Source organism: Panicum virgatum, chromosome 3N (genome assembly GCF_016808335.1).
Source record: "Panicum virgatum strain AP13 chromosome 3N, P.virgatum_v5, whole genome shotgun sequence".
Taxonomy (NCBI): Eukaryota; Viridiplantae; Streptophyta; class Magnoliopsida; order Poales; family Poaceae; genus Panicum; species Panicum virgatum.
In genome coordinates, this window is record NC_053147.1 from 24,538,073 (window position 1) to 24,564,584 (window position 26,512).

Below are 26,512 nucleotides of genomic sequence, written 5' to 3' on the forward strand. Positions count from 1 at the left end.
TTTCCTGCATGAATGTTTGAGCTTAGCTTATAGTATATAGAGAGCAATGAATGTTAGGAAAGACGTTTTGAAGTATATCAGTGGTTTCTGCATCATGTTCAGAGAAATGTGCAGTGCAGGGAGGATTAAACTTCTCTTTTCCCCCTTTTGAAAACAGGGAGCTGTAGTGTACTAGCTCATGTTTCATAATGCAGACATGGCTGGGCAAGAGTCCACTGTTGTACCTTGTAGTGTTTCAGTTGTCCCAGAACAGGGTGAGCATTGCCTCTGCCAGTGCCGAGTATAAAGCTCAGCTACAGCTTTTCAAAAAAAAAAAGCTCAGCTATAGACGAGGATCGATCTTGTACGTATAGGAGCAGCTCCTACTGCGTGGACACAAAAGCTAGGCTACAGCAGGTAAAAGTTAGCTGAATACCGCCGAATTCTTTTCTCTGTCTAGTCAAGGCCAACCTGTTGGATAATGTTATCAAAAGATGAGTAGTTAGATTAGACGAGATGTCAATCAAACACAAAATGCAACGACAAGAGACCAGCAGGAGTGAACTATAGTTTGCGAAACTTTTATTGTCTGCAAATAATCTCCCCACCAGTAACACAACCAATATGTTGGGAGCTTTTCCTGTTATCTAGTGAGCCTTCCTGTCCTATGTTCTACTGGAACATGCATGATGTCATGGATCGCTTTCGGTGAAGGCCACCAGGCCAGTCTACAACTGAAAGACGCATGTAGTTTCTTTGACGAACATATGCACGTTTTCAAAATTTCAAAAGGTAAGGAGGCGAGCAGATGTGTTTTCAAATGGAGCTGTCCTCCACAGTATCCATCCAAGCATCGCACATTTCCACTAGCACTATATTAATTGAATTTTATTTTTTTAACATGGAGTGGCATTATCACTTCCAAACTGTTCGCTACTTTAGACTATCTATGAGTTTGGGGGCATTACCTTCATGGGCAGAAAATGAGGGCGCAGAGGGAAGGGGCGGAGTTTTATATTTGGGGCGGGAGCCTGCCGCCCCCCTGCCGGGCGGCAGGCCCCCTGCCGCCCCACCACTTGGCGGCAGGGGGCCTGCCGCCCGGCAGAGGGGCGGCAGGCACCCGCCAAAGACCTCTGCGCAAAAAAAAATTATTTTTATTTACATATAGATCCCTACCGCCCCCTGCCGGGCGGTAGGCTTGCCGGGGCGGTAGGGGTATAGAACTGTAAAATCTAAAACCAAAAATATATTTTTGTAAATTTTTTTTTTTTGAAAAATATAAAAATAAAAAAGACGCCACTCCTATCTGCCTTCCGGTAGATATTTAAGTTTCTTATCTTTAATCCAATAGAAGCCCATCGACGGCCCTTGATCCACAATTTGTTCTGCACATCAAGCAAAATTTAGCATAAAGATAGCTCCGTAGGTGAGAAAAGATCAGTGGACAGAGAGGCTAGCCTAACCCTTCTTTTTATTTTACCCTTTCTAGTCCAATTTTCTTTCTACATGCCTTTCTTCAAATACTTCCATTAATTCATCAGTTGCAGACACATATGCCTTTCAAAAATTTAAAATGGTTAATGAATTATTTTTTCTATAATCTAATTCAATATTTCATATAAAACCTAGTTCAACATTTTATACAAAAATTCTGAAAACAACATACTAAAATTGTTGAACTAGTTGATCTCAAATGTTGACTTTAAAGCAAAATAGAAACATGTTCGTATTGGATCTCATTATGATGGATTAATTCTTAACAACACTGTAGTTTAAATGGATTGAAAATTGAGTTCACCGTTTATGAGAAAAATGCATTTCAAGTTCTTAAATTCAAAAGCCACTACACCTGCTATAACTAGTAGCTTCCTCGACCACACCAGTTCTCTCTATTGCCCGTGTGGGAACATGAGCTTGGATTGAACTGTGCAAACATTGTTTGTATGGATCTCAATCAAACAATGAAAGATATATAAGCAATTTTCTTCCGGAAGATGTAGCACAAAATTTCCGGGAAGCAGCCAGCCCCACTAGCTGAGGCGGCGGGGTGGGTTGACGACGAGCAGGGGCGTCCTTGGGCCTGTGCGGGCTGTGCGACCGCACAGGGCCCCCAAATTTGAAGGGTGCCCAAAATATGAAGTACATCTTAGTATATAGTAGTATAGGAGGCTTCAATTCTATGAGTTTGCAGTCCATTTTATAGGAAACGAGACCCAAATTGATAGAAGTTGAACCGATCGGCAGCACTCCAATTCTCTCGACGCACACATGACGTGAAACCCTAAAGCTTCAGCTTCCTCGCCCATCGGCATCGCCATCGCGGAAGGCATCACCCCTGGCCCCTGCGTGTGCGTCCAAAGCAAGCAGGCAAGCAACATGGCGGCCGGCGGCATCGGTGCCAGGTGAGTACTGAGTAGGACTCGTGTCTCGTCCAGAGCCCAAACCGCCCAACGCCCATCTGCATTCAAATCCAATTCCATCGTAGGTGTGTTCCATCCTGATCGTTGCTTGCATTTGCAATTGGCTGCACCTGCAGAGGCACTCGCCAAGGCGGAAGGCCAGCCCAAGAGTAAGATTTAATTCAGTGTTATTTTCTTCATTCCTCGTTTAATTATATTGATGTCTTGATGATTAAAATACATCTATTAATTTTGATCTTTCCATTGCAAATGCAAGTCATGTCGTCAGCAAAACAGCATAGGAAATATGATTCTATCAAAAGCGTAGAAAGAAACAAATATGATTCTTGTGCGCATCATTGAATATTTTATTTCAAATAGTTACCGAAAAATAAAGTTCTTTTGAAAAATAGCTACGATAATTTTTGAAATATCCTATTTATATGTTACTTATTACTGTTGTTTGATTTTACTAGACCATTAGAGCCTCATCTTAGCATTTCGCACTGGGCCCCCATTTTGATCGGGACGCCCCTGTGACGAGAGTGAGCAATTTTATGGGCTGGACTTTGATTCTTATAGGCTAACAGCCCAAGAGAGAAACCTTTGTTTGGCAGCGCACTTGGTGCATGATGCTCACCTAGTCTGTCTTTCCATTTCCTGTCAAGAATTAAGTCAACCAATGTATCATGATTGCTTTCTATTCCGTCACGAGGCAGTCAGGACTTGTGGCGAGCAGGAACACAAGCAACACTTGCAGTGGACACATTCATCTGGGGAAAACAAAAGCAGCAGCGGAAGCATGCAATGCACCTGTAGTAGTTGACACGTACTGGAACAAAATGAACATTACACGAATGTAGCACCGTACGGCTTTATTTCGTACTAAAACAATGGAGCTATCTCCCTCCGATACATACATACATGTGAAACACTGGGACATCTAGAACTGACACAGCACAAGGGCGTCAGCTATTCAAGTCATCGACGCCACTGCGTTTATGAATTCACCATTCTTCACACGGAGGTGTCGCGACCACCGGAGGCGCGACCGGAGGAGCCACCACCGGGGGCGAGACCGGAGCCACCACCGGAGCGCCGAGCGGCGCCATACCGGCCATCATCATGCGGCGGCTGCCGGCGTTCCTCTGCGCCTCGCACAGCGACATGCCTGCACCCAGCATCAAGTTATTATATGTTTATATATATATAGCTGATCAAGAGAGACGCCGATCGTACGACGCAGACGCAGCGCACGCACCTTCAGCGGCGGCGAGGGTGGCGTAGAGGTCGACGACGTTGGGGCAGCCGTGCTGGCACGCCGGCGAGCAGAGCGCCCGGAGGGCGCGGCGGTCCTCGGCCGCGGCGCTGGCCACGGGGAGGCCCAGCGCGGCGCGGTCGGCGCCGCAGGCCCGCACGCAGGCGTCGGTCTCGACCCACCCGGCGCCGCCCGCCAGCCCCCGCGCGCCGCGCACCGCCGACGTCTGGCACCGGTGCGCGCCCTCGGGCGTGCGCTCCAGCACGCACCGCATCCCGGCCGACGACACCGCGAACGCGCACGCGTCCGGCGGCAGCTCCTCGCACGCCAGCCGCCCACCTGCCGACACGCACCTCGCATTAGCCCCCATGGTTCTCGTAGCGTGCACACGTGAACGAAATGGAAACGGTTAGCGTGGCATATTAGAGGACGGGGCCGGCGCAGGTGCCACGGCGTACCACGAGCGGACTGGCCGGCGCCGGCGAGGACGACGAGAATGGCGAACGCGACGGTGAGAGTGGAAGCCATTGCCGACGACGACGACGCGAACCGGTCGAGCTCTAGCTTGCCAAAGATCAGGACTTCAGGAGAGAGCCAGACACGGCTCTAGCTCGAGACGGGAAAGGGAGTAGTGGTCGTGTCGTGTTGCTTTGCTTCAACTCGGTTCGCGTCGATGATCTGGTGAGGGAGATGAGGAGAGAGCTGCGCGTTTATATACCGCGAGCTCGCGGGGGAGGGGGTGGCAAGGTCTCAGGTGTAAACGTGCGAGACGACGCGGCACGCTGTCTGCTGGCGGCGATGGTAGTCTGAACCGCCTGCCGTGCCCGGCCTCCCTGACCTACCTGCAGGCTGCAATAGGGGAGCTCCCTAGCAAGATCTCGCAGAACGAAGAAGCCCGGTAAGTGCTGGCGATTCACCGTATCGCCCAGCGTTTCACGGGAAAAGGACGCCTCGTGTCGGCTCGTGTCGCATGGCGGCCCACCTGGTTAAACAAAAGCCGCCGGCGTGAACGCGAGGGCCTTGCGATCTGCGGATCGCCGTGTCGTCGCGTTCGCTTCGCCGGGTTATTTTTGCGCGCGAGTCGTCTGAATCAGCAGAGACCTCGGTCCGTCAGAGAAGAGTGGTGATTTTTTAGCGGAATTCTGCTGAAGAACCGATGCACCTCGTCGTCACGACATCGCGGCGTCTTGGTTCAGGCTGCATCGCGTCGACACGTTTCGAATTTGCTTCGGCGAATTGCGGCTGCCAAACCAGGCAGCAACGGAACACGCAGGCGACCGTGGAAGCCTTCTCCGAATGGATCGAGGAAAAAGTTTTGGCTACGACCATGCGGGTCAAAAGGTAATCCGTTTGATTTTGTGCTGGTTGGTGCGGTGTGCTCATCAATTGCAGGCTTTGTAGACCAGCAAGAAAGAAAGGAGTGCCCCTAATGTCGGGAAGGGACAAGTATTAAGTATTATGATGGGCTAAAAGCAAGCTAAATGTTGAGATGGAAGAGAGAGAGGAAGTGGACTGTTAGTTTACAGCCAACTTCGACACAAGAATCAAGATATTTTATGAGATAGACAAATGAGCCATATATTTATAGTGAAGAGCTAAACTATTATACAAGTGAGCTAAGAGATGAACAAAAATTCTTGCAGCCAGCAGCCGGCTAAATCAGGCTAAATCATTAGCCTTGCTCTCAAAGTGCAAGGATGAATGTTTTAGAATCTGATTTGTAGACATCAGCTGCCAAAATATTTGCTTCGCTCATGCCAAATCTTTTAGAATGTGATTTGTTCCAATGCGAGATTCAGCAGGCCGTTCCTGCTGAAACTCGTGCCAACAAAATTATCGGGACAGGTTCACAGAGAGAATTCTTCCATGGATCTCAGCAGGCCATGTGTTCTTCAGCACCCTTCAAGATTGCAGAAAGATAACGCAGTTAATAGTTGCGTCATCGGATCCTGGCTCCGACCACGTATCAGAATTAACAAAAAAAAACACAACCACAAAGCGCAGGGATGAACGTTGAGCTAACAATACATCACATATGCTCCTAATAATAAACTCCTAAAACTCATGCGAGTGTCTGCTTAGCTGATCTCCCAGAGAGTGAGTGTGTGTGCCTGGTTAGTTACACTGCGAGATCGAACCAGTCCTTTCTGCTGAAACTCATGCGAGAAAACAATCAGGACAGGTCTTTTACTCTTTTTAGAAACGAAATGATTTTTTTTGAAATGCTCAATCAGGATAGGCCTGCAGAGTGAATTCTGCAATGGATCTCAGCAGCTTATGTGTTCTTCAGCACCCATAAAAAGGTTGCAGAAAGATAACGCAGTCGCAGTTAATGGTTGCATCATGGATCCTGGCTCCAAGTGTCAGAATTCAGAAAATTCACAAGCACAAACACCAAGTGCAAGGATGAATGTAGCGATAATACATCACAGATGCTCCAAAAAATAATCACAGCGGCGAAACATCTGCTTCGCTTATGCCAAATCGCGTCCGGTTAGCTGGTCCCGGCGAGTGTGTGCTTCGTTTGTTTCAATGCTAGTCGGGTTAGGCGTGCAGAGTAAACAGCTATGGTCTATGGATCTCAGCAGGTACTATTTTCATCAGCGCCTTTAAGGTTGCAGAAAAGATAACGCAGATAATAGTTGCATCAAACCAACGATCTGAGTACCACAATTCCGCAAAAACCCCCAAAAGAAACAAAGGAAAAGGTACGAGAGCATCTCAGACAACAATCCCCAATGATTTCTTCACCGCGCAGCTCAAAGTGCAAGGATGAGTAAATATGGATGTAACATCACTGATGCTCTGAGGAAAACAAGGAGAAGATTTCGAAGAGAAAAGGCAAATCGAATCCCGCAGCACAAAAAACGTTAGCTGATCTGATTAAAACGGAAAAGGTAGGCCACAAATAGGGGTTCTATCTCCCAGCAAGGGTACCGGGCGCGCGGGTACCGGGAGCTAGTAGGATGGAGGACGGCCACACGGTGGCCAAGCACGGCGGCGGCGGCCGCGAGGAGCCTAGGAAAGAAGAGACGAGGCACACAGGCGGCTTCGACGCTTCGTGTATTTGAGGAGTCAGCGTGCGAGTCCGTAACCCTAACGTTCTAGTGGGCCAGAAGCTTACAGGCCCACTGGGCTTGTATTCGGCCAGAAGTTCAAATGAGCCTTTCCGGCTTTGATCTTGGGTTAAATTGCAGAGACGGCAGGAACGCGCACGGATGGCAGTTAATAGTGCGCCGTCTATGCAGTTTGGAGCGATTCCTCCAGTCCCATGCCATTGGCCCTGCTAATGGATTGGGTTGAAATGAATTTAATAGGATGGGTTTCGATATGAATTGTATTTGGGTGGATTTATGTATTGTATTAGCTAATGGGGTGGGATACTATCTTAAAAAAAAGCTAATAAAGTGGGATGGAGTGAGTTCTATGTAAATATAGATTGGGGTGGGTTAGAGGGGGATCTATTTTTATCGCGCGTGCGAGCCGCAGCCAAGGCATCGCAGAAGAGGAAGCACCGTCACTGCAGGCGGGCCCGATACTGTTCATCTTCTACCTCAAGCACCAGCACTATTCATCTTCCACCTCAAGCACCAGGTGGGCCGAAGACGGAGGCCGAGGCGGAGACGGCCGGAGATGGAGGCGGAGGTGGCCGGAGAGGAGGCAGAGGTGGAGCCGGAGCCGGCCGGAGCGGAGGCGGAGGCGGAGGCGGAGGCGGAGGCGCAGACGGTGGCGGAGGCGGCCGGAGACAGAGACGAAGGCGAGCGGAGACGGAGGCACTGGCTTCTGCGATTGAATCTAGCAAAATCGCTTAAACCGATAAATAGACTTTCCCGATTGGAGTGGACTGAAATTGATACTTTATGCAAAATAGTAGTACTATATATAAATATCAGTCCCGTAAGAGCCGGACCCTAAAAATAAAATCTCACGTTCACATTATAAAATTTTATCGAATGTGACTGAAATTTGTTGGAGTTAACTCAGTATGACTAGCAACTACTTTGTGCAAAGCAGTATGGTTAGAACTACACGTGAGTCCCATGTCAAGAGCAGGACCCTATAAATAAAACCCCGCGTTCACACTATAAAATTTTATCGAAATTGACTGAAATTTATTAGAGATGAGTCAGTATGACTAGAAGCTACTCTGTGCAAAGCAGCGTGGGTAGAATTTTACGTGGGTCCCATGTCAAGAGCCGGACCCTAGAAATAAAATCTCGCGTTCACACTATAATTTTTTTTCGAAATTGATTGAAATTTATTAGAGATGATTCAGTATGACTAGGAGCTACTTTGTGCAAAGCAGCGTAGTTAGAATTACACATGAGTCTCACGTCAAGAGTCGGACCCTAAAAATAAAACATCGCGTTCACACTATAAAATTTTATCGAAATTGACTGAAATTTGTTGGAGATGACTCGGTATGACTAGCAGCTACTTTGTGCAAAGTAGTGTGGCTAGAATTACACATGGGTCCCACGTCAAGAGTCAGACCCTAAAAATAAAACATCGCATTCACACTATAACATTTTATCGAAGTTAATCGAATTTTTTTAGAGATGACTCAGTATAACTGACAGCTACTCTATACAAAATGTTGTGGTAAAATATACACTATAAATTTTTCTTGGAGAAACTAGTTCTTATTGGGTGGAAACCATTATTGGGTGGAAACCATAGTTTGGTTAATAATTTATTACATTATGAGCTGAAATGTTTGGGCTGAATTGGTTTGTAGTAGTGGTGATTTGGAGTGGTGTGGATAATATTAATTTCTCTAATAAAAATGGATTGGTGTAAGTATGGTTTGGTTTCCAACCCATTTGCAGGCCTAGCCACAACAGTTTACACAACTTTATTTACATGACATCCGATGCCATGCCGTTGGTGCTAGTGACAACATATTAGACAGTCCCACTTGTCATAAGAAAACCAATGGCGTAAACAGATTTCGTATGTACCGAAGGCTTATCTATGAAACTCAAAAACATCAAATGCATAAACATAACAAACCATGCTTAATCCCAAAACACTGATCAGCAGCTATTTTAGAATTCCAGATAGACTCAATATCATCATGGACCAACCGGACTGTATTTCCACTTCCACAGCAACCATCCAAAACGTCGGTTGCGAACGACCTGCCGGGCCACTGCTCTGCGTCTAGCCTATATGCATGTCACCGCTCACCATCTTTACAGCGAGTCTTCCTTACGTATCACGAGCCATTCTGTCGGGGACTACAGGCACAAAAAACGGCTGTATTGCCTTTCGATCAGCAAGGCACTGCCATTATACGCTGGGATGTTTGTAGTCCTCTGCCTGAAATAATATGCCACCTATCCTAAACACGCGGGTTGTTTCCAGCTACTGCCGCGCTTCCTCTTCCTCCTCGTTGTGTTCTTCTGTTTGCGATGCTAGCCTCACAATATCTTCCACGAGGATCTTTCCTTCTGTAGGCATACAAAATATAAAAGGCAGGACACAATGAGAAAATCGGACGTGTGCTATGCAGATATTGTGAACAGAATGCAATGCAGGTGCCAGAGGGTGAATGGACCTTTGTCTTTTGACAGGTTGCTGATGAGCTCTTGCACGCCTTCCTTCCCAATGGTGTCCTTGAGATAGGCCGCTGCCGCAGCCACCTCCTCAGGAGTCACCTTGCCATCATGGTCCCTGCGCATTAAGTGCAAATTAGATCATCATGCTGATGGTATATGTGCAAGATAATTTTGGTCAGAATGAGCAAACACTAAAGTTTCTATCTTACACAGGAGAACCACTTATATAGGTGCAATTCAATTGACAAAGACGGTTCTGCTTGAAGGATGTGTCTAGCATATCTCATTCATGATTTAGCTATATGCAAATAACATGGCAATAACAACAGCTTGGTATAACAAGGAATAACAATTCGCAGGAATCATAGAAACAGGTGGCAAAGAAATGACAGAGTAACAACATGTCACAAACTAAACAAAATACAAAACAACATACAATAAAACAACTTGAAACATAGAAACAATGTACCTATCAAGCAGTTGCCAGCGGTTTCCAATCTGTGCATCCACATCATCAATCTCCTTTTCTAATTCTTGAAGCATAGCATCAACCTGAATACAATAAAATTATATGTGATTCAAGGTAATAACCGATCCCTGAAAATCATAAATAATCAATACCACTGGTAGGTTGCCTACAGAAACCCCTATGTCAATCAAAGGAGAGGATAAATTGTAGTTTTTATTTTCTTCAAAAAGATAGTTTATTCTGTAACTGTTTAACTAGTTTCTGTTAGCATAAACAAAACATCAAACTGGTATAGATTAGTACAAATGGCAGCAAACTGGTGGAGATCAAACCTAAATTTCAGTTTTGCCCAGAATTTTTATTCTCATAAGATCATGGCTTACAACATTAAGGTATAGTTTTATATAAGGTATTTCAGGTTTTGAAACCCTTTTTGTCATGTATATACCCCTTCATTAGCATTCTATTGCAATTAGGAGTTTACAGTATAAATTAAATGACTCTCATCAGAAAATGGTACATCACAGGAATCAAGTGATGCATGTTTCCTGTATGGCATGTTTGAGAAAAAAAAATTCCTGTATGGCCTACTAAAATGTCAAAAGAAATAACCAAGTCAGCCAGTTTCTGTAGTTAACAACTGGATCCATTTCTTATGATTACTATCTATAAGTATGGCTACCAAAGATTCAAAAGATATAATACATCCATTAGGAAAGTTTGATAAGGCCTTTTGAGATGCATGGACATTCAATACTATTGAAACTAAAAATCAAAGGCCAGGGTAATAGTTAAGTCTAATAAATAATAGGCCAAAGTTATGATTATTTGATAAACTGTCTGCAAGGCAAGTAGCATTTTGCACTCTTATATATATAAACTTTTCAGATACCTGGCTGTAGGTTCTAATGTAAATATCCAACATTAGTTTGGCAGGAGAAAGTAGTACCTTAAGAACATACTACAGGAGATGTGTCATTTTTTCACTAGCTATAACATGCATTAAGAGAATCTCTTACCTTCTCAATCAGTGCTGACGAGACCTTTTCTTCTTCGGCAACCTCAGCATCATGGTCTGTATCTTCTCTAGCAGCAAAATATGCTTTCTTAGCTTCTTCTTCGCCTTCAGTACCCTCTTTCTCAATCATGGAGTTATATAGCTCTATCTGCATTCAGGCATCCAAACAACAAAAATCATATTAAACCTCAGTGATATGATATATGTCATAAACCTAAAGGCGAATGCATGAATAATTGCTCTACTTTTACTTCACACTATACCTCTTTGTTGACAAGGCTCAGGAACTCTTGACGCTCCTTGCTAACAGACTGCAAAGCAAAGATGAAAGTTAGATAAAGGTCAGGAGAGACCATTGTTCTAGAACAATGGTGATATTACTGCCCATATGTACTGACTAATAAAAGAAAACAGATCGACTAGGAACATACAGAGGCAGATGCAAGCACAGCCAATGCACGGCTGATATTGCAGAGCTTTTCCTTGTCATGTTCTTTTGCTTTTCTCAGTTCTTCTTCCCTAGCAGTAGCATCAATCATTTCCTTCAATGCTACATCTTCTTCAGCAGCCTCTGGTTCTTTCAGCTTTCCCTCTTCTTTCTTTTGCTTTGCCTTTTCTTCTTTCGCTTTCTTCTTCTCTTCCTCCTGAAATGTTTTTAAATACACACAAATCAACAACAGCACAGATTTGCAACATAATACAATGATTCTAATAAACGGATAATGAAATGCCTGTTGCTATACGGGATAATTGTCAAGCAAACTAAATTAGCAGATCCCATTCAACTAATTTTTTTTCTTATGAATAAACAGATAAATAGATAATAGCACTCCATCTAGTATGAACCTTAAAGGAGTTTATGAAAGTGTAGTAGATACTACACAGCAGGAAAAACATAAACCATGAACTGGGACACTAGGCAGGGATATCAAGACGAGTTCTATTATAAAAGTTTTTTCAATTAAGTCTTTCAATTGAGCAAGCTCCAGCATGATTATGAAATAGCATAAACTGTGCAGTGAGCCACACTGATAGCTTGTTTGGGGAGATGGATCAATGGATTAGGCCTAATGCCTTTAAATAAGCTTCAGTTTATTCACTGTTCCGGAGCAATTGGGCCTAATCTCTGTATCCAAACCAAAATTTGTGATTTCATTCTCTTTCATCAGAATATCTAACACATGACAAGATACAAACAGGAATCCTAAGAGGTTAAAGCATGGGATCCAGCATATAAGGTTGACATTCAAACCGAATGTCCAGGCCTCCGGGGTGCATATAAGGTTAGGGTTGTTAGAAAATACTAAGGCTGTAACTTAACTACTTAAGATAATTGTGTTTTCTGGACTATGTTAACCATAACCATATATAATAAAACTAAGAATATCACGTGCCCAGCCCCGCCAAAATATGCAATAATCACGAACACATTCAGTGAAGGGAAATTCTCTATCAGTTTAACAGCACAGCTCCCACAGTAGCTTTATATATAACCACATATCATGGTAATAGGAGGCTAAGAAAAAAGAATATACTTTCAAAATACAGTTCTACATCACCTTGATAAGCTCTTCCTGCATCTCAAGGAATTCCAGTTTTCTTCTCCTCTCAGAAACTGAATCCTCAGATGGCAATACTGTCCCAACTGTATCCACAACTTCATCTGGTAGAGAAGATAGCGTTGCAACAACGGCCTCCTCAGGCTTCATTCTCCCGGACACAGTAAAAGCTCTGGAAGCGTTACCAAATTTAAGAATGCAAGCACAAACAGTAATAACATAACAAAGTTGGAAAATATCAACCAAAACTTACCTTGAAAGTATGAGAAGTGAAGATGGCACAGCATGGTTAAGTGAGAGGTCCAACCAGTCTCGGAGCTGGGTACAAAATGAGGTTTTAATGAAATTTACAAATACAGTTTATCATGCATTTACATAGCTGTTATATACAAAAAATTCAACTATCGGCAAGTTAGACTTGTGGTTATAACACAAATGCCAAGCAATATAATTTCAGATGTGTCTTAATTACGAGTGCTAGTTGCAAGTTGTAACTTTCCTTCAACAGTACATCAGACCTCGAACATGCTTTACAAATTGTTTTTTGGAGTAAGCATCGCAACTAATAAATAAAATAGAAGAAACGAGAAAAGAAGAAGAAAATAGCTAGTAAGAGAAGTAAACATGGCACTGAGCAGACTATAGGGGTCCAACACCAAAAAATTGTGTTCTTTGATGAAACGAATCCAAGATCTACATAAATAAATACTTCATTCCAGAGTCATTCCAATTCTAAGGTGTGATTGGGTTAGCAAACCCAAATTAATTCTTGGCTGAGATGCCTGGAATGTCAAAATAAGGGAAACAAATAGGGTGAGAGTGTTGAAAATGTCTCAAAAAGATGAGTGGCTGTACTGCAGAAACAAGAATGGATGACTCAAATAACTGTAATAGGAATGGCCAGCATAAAGGTATAAGAAAAATAAAAGGACATGAAAAAAAAAAGAAATTTATTCGAGACCATACAACATGAGATCATGTGCATATCATAATGCAACAAACCTGTTGGCGCATCTCTTCAGTTGACAGCAGGCCTAGGTGACCACGTTCTCCGCAGGCTTGCCGAAGCTCTTCTTCAGAAAGAGATTCAACTCCCTCAGTTTGAATCATCTTATCATCGTTCTTAATGCTGCAAAGATAAGTACTCTTAGAGAAGATATTTTGCACCAGCATTTTAAGAAGAAAGTTAAAACTGCAGTAAGGCTAATGTAAACACCAATTAAACAAACACAAAACATCTAGCAACTCAATTAAACAAAATAAATAATCATGAAACTTTATTATGTGGACAGAAAACAAATCTAGGGGCTGAACCTAAATAGGTATTTGACTACAAAACATCTACTGCGGCACAGAGAGTATAAACAAAATGAAGATGACACCAAATGTCTACTAAGCTTGCCAGCCCCAGAACACTGCCCATTTGCAAAGTCTTTAGTTGAAAAGTAATTTATGTATTTTACTATTAAGCAGTCCAAAAAGAATCACTTGAACTTTCCATTTCGATAATTATCCAGTAAAGTTTCTGAAATAACTGTCAACCCCAAGTTTTTATCACTGCTTGATATACAAGATTGACCATTTCAATAATATTGGCATATACATAAAGAATGCATGCAAGTTAATTAGCAGCCTTTTCATTTAAATACTTACTCTCGGAGTTTTTTGCGAAGCATGAACCTCAAGTAGTGGTCTGTACCAAATGGCTGGATACCCATATATTTGCACATATTTACCAAGCGTGGTCTGCAGGAAAAAAACTGATCAACTGTTTAGTCACTAATGTAATTGTGATATGAATTAACACAAATACTAAAGGAGCATCTAACCTGCTCATGTTATCCAGAGTAAGTTCATCGTTGAACAGCTTCGCGAAATTCAAGATTTCATCATTAGAGACGCGTTCACCTCTCCTAACCTAATTGCAATCAAGATGTATTATCCAATAAAGAATATAGAAAGCAGTTCACTATACATACAATATAATTATTACAGTGGCAATGGAGCACATAAACAATTTATACCTTGTTCAAAAATTCGTCCAGATCTTCAGCTGTCTGTTTTGTTTCTCCACTACGCGATGTTTGCACTTCCTTTGCCATTTCTTTTGCGGTATCTTGCAAAAATCTTGCATACTCCATCCTTGCTTTCAGTTTCCTTTTTAATGCTTCCTGTACAGGAAAAAAGAAGAATATACTTGAGCCAATAAAATTGCAGTATGATAATGTTTGTGGTTTCCATACAAATTGCACAAGAAGCGCACACCACTCAATCAATTAATTTAATAATAAGTTAATAACGTACACAATATGGTTTGTGACAAACTTCTGGCAGCATTTTGCTTGAAACACATATCTAAACGATATAATTTCAGGTACTTACAGAAAGTCAAGCATATACCTGTTCTTTCATTTTGTCCTGGAAAGTTGATGGCAGCATGTTTGGAAACAGCTTGAGGAACACCGGCAGTAAGAACTCCATGAATGGAACGATGATGAATACAGCAAATGGTACCAGTCTGAAAATATCAGCTGTTGTTCGGGTTAGCTGTTTTCTCTCTCTTCTTGAAAGGCTCTTCCCACCAGCAAGCTTCACCAGTAATCTTGATGAGATCTTAGCATCTGCCCAGAGTAGCTTTATCCCTAACCAGTAATGCTGCAGTGTTGAAATGAATTCATCCTTCCAATGCTTAAGCTTTGCAGCCCAATCAACCCTTAACAAAGAAAAAACAAACAAAATGTTAGTTCATATGATACACTGTTACAGAAGAAACAGACATCAATTTTATTAAAATTATCATTTAAGTAGATAGGAAGAAGAATTGATACCTGCTCATTGAAGCAACTGCTCGGAGAGCAGGACCGATACCAAGAATTGTTGCCCAGAATTTTTGCATAACTGATTGGCCAGCCTTCAGAGATTCTTGTACCTGCTTAGCTTTGGCTTTAGCTTTTGCAGTGCTTAGGCCTTCCACAGCCTGATCGCATTCTTCTGGGGATGCCTCCTTTTTCTTTCTAATCTGCTTCTGGTCTTCACTCTGCTCATCATCTGTTTCCATCTTAGGTTGCCCTGCAGTTGCAGTTGATGCTGTGCGGACTGACTGCAACAAAGATCTAGCTCCCAAAGGCAGCCCGAACTCATTCCTTCCAATTCCACGATGAGAAAGAGAAATCACGTGAGTTGGACGTCGCAGAAACCCATTGCCAAGACCTAGCAGATCCTTCTTGATTAAATTCACACTGTATTGCTCCTTGTCACATTTGGAATCCCCAGAGCTTTGCTCTAGAGGTTTCTGTGCTGTTGTTGGCTTAATCTCCAAACCAGATCTTCCACGTTGGAAGGTAGAGAAGGGGGAAGATGAGAGGATGGGTGTGTTAACATGATCCAAGAGATACTTCCTTCTCCTAATGATGGCCCTTGAAGCCATACTTGATTGCTCCTCCCTTCACAATAGGGAGGCCACGCATGCACAAATCTGAAGAAATCAAAGAATCAACAAGTGCAAATTGACCACACGGAACGAGGGGAAAACTAACTAATCATATCACTAATCACTAGGCTCGATAGGGGCCGATTCAATCTGATCCTTTCACTACCTCAGTATGAAGCATACCGCAAAAGAAGACTAATTCGTAACTGCAAATGCCCCCGCGACCCCACCCCCACCCCCACCCCCACCCCCACCCCCCACACATACCCACAGTGAAAAATCGCGGAGAAAAAAGACGCTAAATTCATTGAGCTCGACAAGCGCCAGTCCAATTCTGCGGGGCGGAGGCTCACCTGGCGAGGGACGCGACGCCGACGAGCTGCTCCCTGCGGAGGGTGGGGGTGGGGTTTAGGGTTTTGGGGGTAGGAGGTGATGGGTGCGGGGGGAACCGGGGGAGAGGTCAGAGGTGGAGTGAGGGATGCGACCGACGAGCACGCGTGTGGAGAAAGAAAGAAAACGTTGACAGCCTCACAGCTCGGACGTGCAACATCACGGGAAAGCCAGTGGGCTGCAGGACCAGTTCCAAATGCACACGCCCATTCGGCCCACGCTGGAATGGATCGACTGCGGGAAAGCCAGTGGGCTGCAGGACCAGTTCCAAATGCACACGCCAATTCGGCCCACGAAGGAATGGATCGACTGCGGACCCAAAATAAAACGTACAAATAAGGACGCATACGCAAAGGATAAGGCAGGCCCCAACCAAACTTTCCAGAAGCCCCAACAAAAAAGAAAGAAATTACAACCAGGACCTTGAGAGTTTGTGTCCATCGATTCATTTAAGTCAGGGTGGCGACGGGGCGGGTCGGGGCCGGGGGAGCGATCACCGTCCCCGCCCCGATCCCCGAACGCCATTCCCAGCCCCGGCCCCGAAAGGCTTAACGGGGCGAAACTGATCCCCGGCCCCGTTCCTCGCGGTTCCCCGATCCCCGATGGGCCCCGCGGGGATGGAAGCCGAGGCTGCGGAGGCGGGCGGGACGCTCCCTAGTCCCCAGGTAGGAGGAGACGCCGGAGCCCGGAGAGCAGGGAGGAGGAAGAAAGGACGGGGACTCAGGGAGGGTCGGAGATGCAGAAGAGGGGGCGGAGTCGGAGTAGCGGCCAGCGAGGGCGGCTCGCCGCCGGCGAGCGCTAGAGCGAACACCGGGAAGTTGTGGCGGCGGCGGCGGATGGGGATGGGGATGGGGCGGACTGTCGGACAACAGCAGGAGGCGAGGAGCCAAGGAGGACGGTAGATGCGGCGGCGGAGGAGAGGAGGGGATGGGGAGGGCAGCCCGGGCTACCTTCCACTGGTGACCGGAGTTGGAGCTGGTCGTCGACCGGCCTAGCGAGGGGGGCGCGAGGGGGGGGGGGCGAGGATGAGGGTCGGCCGGTCGGCTGACGGCGCGACGGGGCGAGAAGAATGAGCGAGCCGGTAGGGGAGGGATTTCAGGGTTTGGAGGTTTAATGGACCTTTGTTGGGCTAGCGATTTCGGGTCCTAACGGAGCCTCGCGGGGCAATTATGATCCCCGTCCCCGACCCGCTAAGTTTTGGTGCCCCGCCTCTTTATCCCCGCGGAGGGAAATCTGGCCCCGAACCCGCTCCGAACAGGGCGGATCCCCGCGGGGACCCGATAACGTTGGCCCCATTGCCAACCTGACATTTAAGACGTCGTCGTTCGCCGAACTCCACTGCCACCAAGTCGGAGAAGACAACGAGAAGAGCAGCCTCCATCCCCAGACTCAATGTACTATCATGGCACATGGGGACTATTAGGGCGAATCATATGTGTGATTAGTAGAAGTTAAACTATCACAAAAGAAAGAATGGGTTGGGCACATGGTTCGAGAAGAACTTACAAGAAAAAACTTATCTCTACTCCTAAAAAGGCTGAATGGGCGACTGAAAGCATCTAGGCCCCTAGTGGGTTTTGGAGTATTGATTGCCAACACGATTAAAGGACTAACTTGTTTGCATGAGATTATGAGCAGAAATTTAATTAAGAAATTGGTACTAAATGAGATGGCTCATGTGTTGCAAGCAAGTGTGTTTATCCCATTGGCATTATATATAAGTGACAAGCAAAACAAGAAAAGAAAAGATAGAGCAAGGTATTCATGGTTGATATGAAGGCTCTAATATTTGCGAAGGCTTGTTCGATCTATGATGGGATTCAAAATGACAAGTAAAGGTTTTGTGAATGAGATGTGCTTATGCATAATCTCAAATATGGAAGAACTTGTCATTTGTGGTAAATAGGATTAACAAAAAAAGCAAGTAAGACAAAAGAGAATGAGACATGAGTTTATGCAAAGATAACGTCTCTAAATGGAAAGCTTGCATATGTGATTGAATTGAGAATTCGAATTGATAAAGAAGATTTCATACATGACACAAATCAATATGAGTTCAAGATAGACGGCTAGGATAAAGGTAGAGGACCGAGAGGCGTGTTTCAAGAACAAGCGACGGCTTGGGGGAGCAAAGAAACCGATATGGGTCAAAGGCCGGAGATCCTAGAGTCATAGAGAGCTCTATGTTGAAGAGTGTCATTATTCAAGTGAAGAAGGTGACTTGTGAATCAAGATGGATTTTATGCTTATGCAATTGAAGATTCAAAGTCACTAGCTCAAAGCGGGTATGCTCAAAGAATGAAGATGTTGATGCCCTCACGGTATTGATTGAAAAAAGGTCGGCTTGATCATAATGCGAAGTTCAAGTGAGAATTGTGATTGTTGTATATTTTATTTATGCATTTGAGTATAGGTATGCCGTACTATCAAGAGGGATGCAACATCAGTGAGTTTAGACAACACCAAAAGTTCTCAGAGTTAGTCCCTAGAGAGAATAGCCGGAGAGAGAGCTAACACTGCAAAAATTAGAGAGGGACCGGTCTGACCGATCTGAGCAGGCAAAACCTCCAATGGCTAGTATTTCAAACCGACCGGTCTGACCGGTATAACACTGACAGGGGCAACGGCTAGCTTTGTGAGAGGGGGTATTTATACCCCATGACTTCACCCATTCGTGGGTGCTAATGCCATTACATTCAGAACACTTGTGAGAGCCTTGTGAGCACTTGGAGAGTCCTCCCCAACATCTCTTTGTGAGAGTTGCTTGATTCAAGTTGAATCCTTGAGTTGGGTTAAGTGAATCCATTCCTAGAGAGCCATTTGAGCAAGAGAGAAACATCCCGAGCTTTGAGCACTTGTGGTTGCGTCGACCTACTCGATTGAAGCATTTGTTACTCTTGGAGCTTTGGCTCCTAGACGGCTAGGCGTCGCCGACAAGCACCCAAGATTGTAGTGAGCAGCGGCAAGTTTGTTGCAGCAGCGATTGTGTGCCACGAGGGCGCATGGTCATATAGTGTAGAGAGGAGATAGCTTGACTTTGGGGTCAACGGAGAGTAGGATTCACACGTGGATGCACGGATCACCGTGTCTCCTTTGCATCATCTTTACTTCGGTTTGTTTTACTTACCTTGCATTATAGTCTTTGAGTTTGATTTGTGCTTTCGCTCGATCTACTTGGGTGTGTTCTACTTGTGTGCAAGAAGCTATTTATATTAATAGAAATACTCTGCAAAATATACATCCCAAGTTTCACATAGGTTCAAGCTCGAGAGGGGACTTTTGCCTGCTGTTGGTCTGTCTGCCTGCATAGACCGGTCGGACCGGACTGATGGACCGGTCTGATCGGTCCAGGCTGTGTCAGCAGGGGTTAAGTGCTGAAATTCGAAGAAACGCCTATTCACCCCCTCCCTCTCTAGGCTACGACATCGTGTGATCAAGATCCTTTCAGCGACTCAGTCCGTCTTGCGATGGACACCCACACCCCTTATCGGTCTGTTGCTCCGTCGATCGCTCGTTTCATCGCCCCATCAGTCGTCCGTCCCGCGCCCCCTGTCAGTCTACCTTCGGCCAATGCGGTCCATTCGTCGGGTGGACGACAAATCATCAGCCCTTCATTTCTCCCTGTCATACTTAGTGCACGAGAATTCCGCAGATTGATTCCATCAACGGTAATACTTGGGATCAGATGTCCGATCCTTTCCCATCGTTCCATTCCCCTCTCCGACGCACAATTTATCTTCCATTTATCTCTCCCTCTCTCGTCCGTGAAGGGGCTCCAGGAGGAGCTGCTTCGGCCACCACCCCGCGCAAGGGTGAGTCGTGCCGCCGGCATGCAGGCTCAGGGTGCCAGGAGGAGCTGATTTGACCACCGCCACCGCGCAAGGGCGAGCCTCGCCGCCGGCTTGCGAGCTCAAGCGCCAGGGGCGCAGCCCCGGCGCCCCGCCATGCGGGCTCAAACGCTGAAGCACGACTCTGCGCTGCCGTCCGCCGCTCCCTCACAACTTTCCCTGCGCCAGCCGCCGGAGGAGCTCCGGGCAGCAGCCATGGAGCATCTCCAGGTGACGGGCTGCAGGCATGATGCACGGGGTGGGGGTTGGGGGCCGCAACCCCCCTGCGCTTTCCCCCTTCCGGTTGCCGCTCCCCTGCTAGGGAATAGCCGCTCCGACTACCGAAGGAGCTCCGGACAGCAGCCATGGCAGGTAGTTCCTATAGGTTGAAGATGAGCAAAGGTTGTCGTGAGCACGGATGGTCATGATTCAATAGGTATCTTATGATGTTGTAGTAGAGATTTTTGGAATGTTGCATGCGGTTTATACAGATGTTGCAAAAGCAGATCTAAACGTTACGTGTTGCATTTGTTGCAAGTGTTTAATATGAATGTTGCAAGTGTTTAATCTAGATGGTGCATCTTCAATATGAGATTTGAATGTCTCATGCAACATGAAATAGATATTGCGGCGAGTTTTTTCCTCATCATCAACGGATGGCTAATAACTTTTTTCAATATTTTTTTGATGTTGCAAAAGGTGGTTTTCAATGTTGCAGATGTTTTTCTCCTATGTTGAAAATATTATTATTTGATGTTGCGTTGGACCGATGGAGCGTTCGGTGAAAAAAGTTTCCATCGGGCATCCGGGCGCTAGCAAACCCCTTCCATCAATCGGATCATTCTAATTCCACTCGACCACACCCGCCGTAGACGGTTAGTTCATCAGCCGCACGCCGCCGCCGCTCCCGGTGTGCAGCGGCGCCTGGTGATCGGACCCTCGCTGCCTCCCCTTCAGTCGAGGTGATAGGGATATGGCGCTTAGAGGAAGCCATCCACTGCGTCATGGTGCGGCGTGCCACCCTCAACCGGCTCCTCTTCGTGCCGGACTGGTCCTCCTCGCGCTCTTCCCTCTTCGTCTTCCCTGCTTAAGGTGACCCGATGCGACACATGAAGAGCTAGCGTTGGCGAGCAGAGCAAGGTAAGAAGAGGCTATATAGTTGGTATCCACTATAGGTTTCTCTCAACATGCAAGTTGTCCACCTCAGCAATGCACTATCACATGTAATTAAAACCCATTACACTAGCATTTTGTTATCCACGTCAGCATATCATGCAGTCCACTAGCATTAATTTATAATAGTTTATTCATTTATGAATCTATAAATTATGTATAGTTGGTCTCCACTAGAGATTTCTCGCAACATACAAGTTGTCCACCTCAGCAATGTATTATCACATGAATTAAAATCCACCACACTAGCATTTTGCTATCCATGTCAACATGTCATGCAATTCACCAATATTAATTTATAATAAGTTATTCATTTATAAATATAATTAGAATATATATAATTACTTCATTCAGCCATGTCAATATGTGCATCACTATTGGGATCCATAAGGATTTATTACTATTTACCATCCAATCAACTCCGTGCACGTCTTATATCCATAAAATGTATGTCTTATTAGTTTCTTTATTCTCTCACCAAAGAATCACTCAAATATCCATAAATGTATGTCTAATTCGTTTCTTTCTTCTCTCACCAAAGAATGAAAAATCTAATATTTTTCATCTAAGTGATTGCTCATATAGCTTTCAACGTAATCTCTACAATTGCACCATTTATATGAGGTTTTCTTTATTAAGAAAATCTATCAATTTTTTTTTGTTTTTTAGCAAACTGGATCTAAGCACTTATTATTTTACTACATGCTCTCCATAGTATTTTATTTAAAGAATTATTGTAGCAACGCACGGGAAATCACCTAGTTGTACATTATTATGAACCCGTTTTGAGCTAATAAGCGCCTTCAAAAAATGAATCAAAATGAACTACTACAAGCACCCACTATGCATCATTTGCGATTCATCCAGATTTATCCTGTGATTGATTGTACATTAACCCTTCAAGTACATCATGCCCTCTCGTCTCCCCTTGGGTTGAACATTTCTTTGGCCGTGCACTTCTAACTTCTTGGCCCCCTGCCCTCTCAAGTCTTCAGCTGTATCTGTTGTCAGCATAGGAAAAATGACCTCTCTCTGTTTTCTAGCTCCCCCCCTGTCCGGTGATCTTTGCCATGCGGAGGAAGCTTCGTCGTCATCCATGCTTCAGCTGCTGGCATGTTTCAAGACTGAACCATTTCCATTCGAGAATAAACTATATCATCTACCTCTACTCCTCTGAACCCTTTTACAAAGGCACCCGGGGATCGGATTTGAGTAGAAGTACTCCTCCTGCCTTGGACTTTCACCACGTAATCTGTCATAGGGACCTCCGAGTCTGTTCTCATGGTGCTTCCTCACTGCAATTTGAAACTCTCTCCAGGTCACGGAACCTTCATCAAGCTTGTCAATGAGCTCCACAAACTTCAGCCTACAGATAGAAGAAAAGTAAATTTAAATTTGGTCCTAGAATCGATATTTTCAAACATATAGAAATTTAACATTCTTATGAGAATTGCACTATGTACTCTAGTAAATTTTTGTTATATTTCTGCGTTCCAAACTATGCTGGAAAAAAAAGAACCCGGACCTGTCAGGGTTTATGGTTTTCCTGAACCCTTCAAATCTCCTGTGCCCCTGCACGGCCCTGGCCATGTTCCCATCGTAGGTGTACACGAACACGTTGCTCTGCAGGGCGACGATGTAGTCGACGGCGGCGAGCCTGTTCTGGTACAGCTCCAGCGGCTCCAGCTCCTCCACCGTCGCGAGGCTGTAGTGCGTGTAGATGTTGGGATACTCGGCCTTGAGCGCGTCCAGGCTGTGCGCGCCGTAGATCTCGCCGGCCACGATGTAGATCTTCGTGGTGGCAGGGTAGCCCATGGCCTTGAGGAACACAGCCGCCTCGCGGGGCGTCATGGGGCACCCGCCCTGCAGCCGCTTCTCCTCGCTGTTGATGTCCTTCTCCTTCCAGTGCCGCACCTTGAGCCGCATGTCCGTCAGCTCCGCCGCCTCGTGCAGCGTCAGGTTATGGTTGCACCCTGTGAACGCCAGCATGTCCTTCTCATATCTGTCGAAGGTAAATGATTTCAGAGTACTGATCTGATTTAGAAAAAAAATGATTTCTTTTGGCTGATCGAAATACTACCAGCTGATCAGTGAGCATTGTGAAGTTTCAGATACCTCAAGTGAAGCGCGATGTAATGCTCGGATCCGTTTCTCAGCCGATCAACCAAGGTGTTGCCAAGGGCTTCAATCTCCTTCCTGTACTGGAGAGCCTTGTAATTCGCGCGGCACCTTAGTTTCTGCAGAGAAGGAGCAAGGCCGTTGTTCACGATCCTTGAATCCGTGTGCGTGAACCTGACCACTTTGAACTTCCTTAGGATCTTCGCAAAGTCTCTGTAGAAGGAAGCCTGAAAAATGGAGCTGACGATCCATCAGCCTATTCAGTATTCACACGACGGAAATTTCTCCAAGCTGCTGCTGTGAAATCTAGTAGAATCAACAAGTTGTTGACTCGTACCCTGGACCAGGAGGTGGGTGCTCTCACGTAGGGTTTCACCCTTCTGAAATCTGGTGGAAGGGAATCCACAATCACAATGTCTTCCTTTAATGTCTCCTTGAAGCGATCGACGTCGAATATGTCTTTGAAATCACTATGTCAAAAACGCTAACGGTCAGTCTACTTGGCATTCTCTACAATGTGATCACGCAGCAGCTAGGTACAGAGTTGCAGACCTTGGGTCAGTCCAGAATGACTGATGATCCAGAGTAGGGATCACCAGCGACGCATTCATGATCTTCGCCACTGCAACCATATCACTTATCTGTAAGAATAGTTTGTGGAGGAATTAATAAGAGTTAGCAGAAAGGCATTGCCATGACGGGTTTTACAAAAATATATACTTACTCCCATTCGCATCTGGTTCAGGCCGCCATTCGCATCGACGATAAGGTAGCCGACGGTTGCATTGTTAGCCCCTGCAGCAAGCATGCCCTGATTGAGATAGTGTAGCTGTATCTGAAGCTGAAAGAAAGCCAAGTGAAACATGGGCGAAAGAAATTTACTGCGGTGATTTTTCGGGCGTTCAATGCACTGCCTGTAGCCCTCACTTTCCGGTTTCATCCATATCTCAGGTACCTGCCCGTGTTTGAAAGGAAACTTCAGTACAGTCAAGCGGATCTAGTTCGTAAAGAAAAGTGGAGTCAAGCCGACCATAGCATGGCATCTGATTGAATGAATGCCTTGCTTTTATCAATCGTGCGTGTAAACTTTTGGCTGCATATGGACACGAGATTGCTTTCTGGTAGACTCAGTGCCAGAGCACCAAAACTTCGCTAAGCCGAAGCTTGTTATCCCTACCAAATTAAATCACTACTCCAGAAAATGATGAATCTTTTTAAACCACACCTTACAAGTTTATTGGATTTTATCTTTCCGATATGGTGTTAGCCTACAATAAGAAAATAATGATTTTCCAACAAGAGTAGCATGCTGATTTTTGCAGTACACCTGGTTAATCAATTGAACACGCGGAAATAACAAATTCAACAAACTGAGCATTAGGTTAGATAATCACATCAAATTCGTAGAAAAATGAATGAATCAAATGCAATTGATTGGTTAAAACATATGTGACTTATTCACTAAACCTTTTTTTCACACTTGAAGTGCTTAATTTGATGATATCTATGGAAAGCAACCTCGATGACACCAACCCAATGCAATACGCTCTAAACATTTCGTTTTCGAGCGACAACTGGACCTCAGCCGATAAAAGAGCGACTGGATAAAGAAAAATAGCGATGTATCTCACATATCAAGACAATGAAATACCGCAAAGAACAAGAAAACATTTCCGAAAAATAAATAAATAAATAAATATTACCCATCCTGGACTCTGGAACTCACGTCATGTGCATTCTTTTGGTTCCAGTGACTCACGCTAGCAACAATGCTGGTGAAATGGCTGTCCCCATCACCAATCATTTCTCCCGTATGAATACTCTATACCGCAAGGAGTAGTGAAACGAAAGCTCTAACTTTTCTTATTAAAATGGAAGAAAACTTGCCCCTTTTCCATATTGCTCCATCAAAGCACTCGCGCTTTCTATTTAGACTTTACAGATTTTGGTACGGATGCAAAAACTACAAAGAGTTGAAATTCTCTCAAAGAGAATTTTATTTCCTCAATTTTTTTGGTTTAGATGGCACAATGCAGTGCCTGAAAATGGGAATTGATCATGAAACTCTAACTGACCAGCAGATCAAATGATTAGATCCGAAATCTGATGGTTTTCGTTGCCCAAACGGACCGCGCAATGCATCAATAAATGGCCACTTTTTCAAATTTGGAGTGCATGCCCTTGTGCTTATTGCCAGAAAAGTAACATGACTTGATGATCGCTGTAATAATTAATAAAACGAGCAGGGCGCGAGCGAGTGATCGGCGGCGGGGGAGGTGCGCCGTGCACGTAAACGTAGGAGTTGGTATTTATTTACTTACCGGCGGTTCGGGCGGGCGGCGCGCGATGGCCGTGAGGTTCTCCTCCGTCCAGCCCATGACGTCGGCGTCGGTCACCTCCACCTTGTGCACGAGCCCCCCGCCGCCGTCGTCGGCGCCATCGCCGCCCGTGGGCGCGCGGCCGCCGCCGCCGCCGCCCCGGTGCGAGCCCAGGAAGCCGATGACCGCGACGAGGCCGAGGAGGCAGAGCACGACGCCCCTCATCCAGGCCGCCCGGCCCGGCGCGCCGGCCGCGGCGCGCTTCCTCCGCGCCAACAGCAGCGGCCTCCCGCCGCAGGGCGCGTGGGCGTGGCCGTGGAGGCCCCCGCACTCGGCGTCGTCGTGCGCGCAGCAGGCGCTGTGGTTGTGGTGGTGGAGGTGGAGGTGGTGGTGGTCGGCGCCGGCCCCGCCGCCGCAGCAGCAGGGGGAGGACGATGAGGAGGAGGCGCAGCAGGAGCAGTCGTCGTGCGGGGCGGCGTCGCGCTCGATGTCGTTGAGCTGGCGCCTGCGGTGCGGGCCGGGGCTGGTGGCGGAGGACGAGCAGGTGGTTGCCGTGGTGGACGCCGTCGCGGCCGCGGCCATGGAACCGAAAGGGAGCGCGTGTGCGCGCGCGCGCGGGCGGCCTCGCTTAACCGCGCGCCCCTCGCTCGGCGCGGGCGCCTAAGAATAGGACGCCTCGATCGCCCCCGTCCCCTCCCAGGCTCCCCAGCCCTGTCCTGCCCCCGCGGGAGACTAGAGAGAGAGAGAGAGAGACAGAGAGGGAAAGGCAGGCAGGCTAGTGAGTGAAGGGGAGAGAAGCCCGGGAAATAGCAACCAACTGAAACCGGACCGGTGGTGCCTTGCTCTCTTCTCTTGCAGTGTCGTGCAACCGCCGCGCGCGACGCGACCGAGAAGTGGAGGCGCGCGGGCCGGGCCTTGCGCCTTCCGCTGTGCCTGTGCGTGCGCTTGCCGGATCGAACCGTGCCGCCGCCTCGGTCCGCCAGGGAAAGCGCGCGTCGTCACGATACAGTATG

At 46.0% G+C, this 26,512-nt stretch overlaps 3 protein-coding genes and 3 non-coding genes across 6 annotated transcripts; all 6 read right to left on the bottom strand.

The window, feature by feature from the left end:
- Positions 1-3,158: 3,158 nt before the first annotated feature.
- Positions 3,159-4,333, bottom strand: LOC120667444. Its single transcript, XM_039947513.1, has 3 exons — positions 4,095-4,333; positions 3,640-3,975; positions 3,159-3,549 (listed from the first exon to the last, which is right to left on the bottom strand). The coding sequence occupies exons 1-3, from the start codon at positions 4,162-4,164 to the stop codon at positions 3,386-3,388; spliced, it is 570 nt and encodes a 189-aa protein (XP_039803447.1). The 5' UTR covers positions 4,165-4,333; the 3' UTR covers positions 3,159-3,385.
- A 1,168-nt stretch (positions 4,334-5,501) lies between these two features.
- LOC120668290 lies at positions 5,502-5,588 on the bottom strand. Its single transcript, XR_005672383.1, has one exon. It is a non-coding gene; the product is annotated as a small nucleolar RNA snoR27 (small nucleolar RNA).
- A 307-nt stretch (positions 5,589-5,895) lies between these two features.
- Positions 5,896-5,988, bottom strand: LOC120668289. The gene has a single exon (XR_005672382.1). It is a non-coding gene; the product is annotated as a small nucleolar RNA snoR27 (small nucleolar RNA).
- A 362-nt stretch (positions 5,989-6,350) lies between these two features.
- Positions 6,351-6,443, bottom strand: LOC120668287. Its single transcript, XR_005672381.1, has one exon. It is a non-coding gene; the product is annotated as a small nucleolar RNA snoR26 (small nucleolar RNA).
- Positions 6,444-8,604: 2,161 nt separating this feature from the next.
- Positions 8,605-16,194, bottom strand: LOC120665301 (mitochondrial proton/calcium exchanger protein-like). Its single transcript, XM_039944828.1, has 15 exons — positions 16,027-16,194; positions 15,072-15,718; positions 14,644-14,956; positions 14,268-14,414; positions 14,073-14,161; positions 13,897-13,989; positions 13,246-13,372; positions 12,497-12,561; positions 12,244-12,415; positions 11,116-11,328; positions 10,948-10,995; positions 10,686-10,832; positions 9,667-9,749; positions 9,197-9,312; positions 8,605-9,089 (listed from the first exon to the last, which is right to left on the bottom strand). Exons 2-15 carry the CDS (start codon positions 15,668-15,670, stop codon positions 9,004-9,006), a joined length of 2,298 nt encoding a protein of 765 aa, XP_039800762.1. The 5' UTR covers positions 15,671-15,718; positions 16,027-16,194; the 3' UTR covers positions 8,605-9,003.
- Positions 16,195-21,884: 5,690 nt separating this feature from the next.
- On the bottom strand, positions 21,885-26,153 carry LOC120665302 (O-fucosyltransferase 19-like). Its single transcript, XM_039944829.1, has 8 exons — positions 25,503-26,153; positions 24,064-24,136; positions 23,906-23,976; positions 23,734-23,822; positions 23,519-23,651; positions 23,179-23,408; positions 22,589-23,065; positions 21,885-22,429 (listed from the first exon to the last, which is right to left on the bottom strand). The coding sequence occupies exons 1-8, from the start codon at positions 26,079-26,081 to the stop codon at positions 22,219-22,221; spliced, it is 1,863 nt and encodes a 620-aa protein (XP_039800763.1). The 5' UTR covers positions 26,082-26,153; the 3' UTR covers positions 21,885-22,218.
- Between the last annotated feature and the right edge of the window lie 359 nt (positions 26,154-26,512).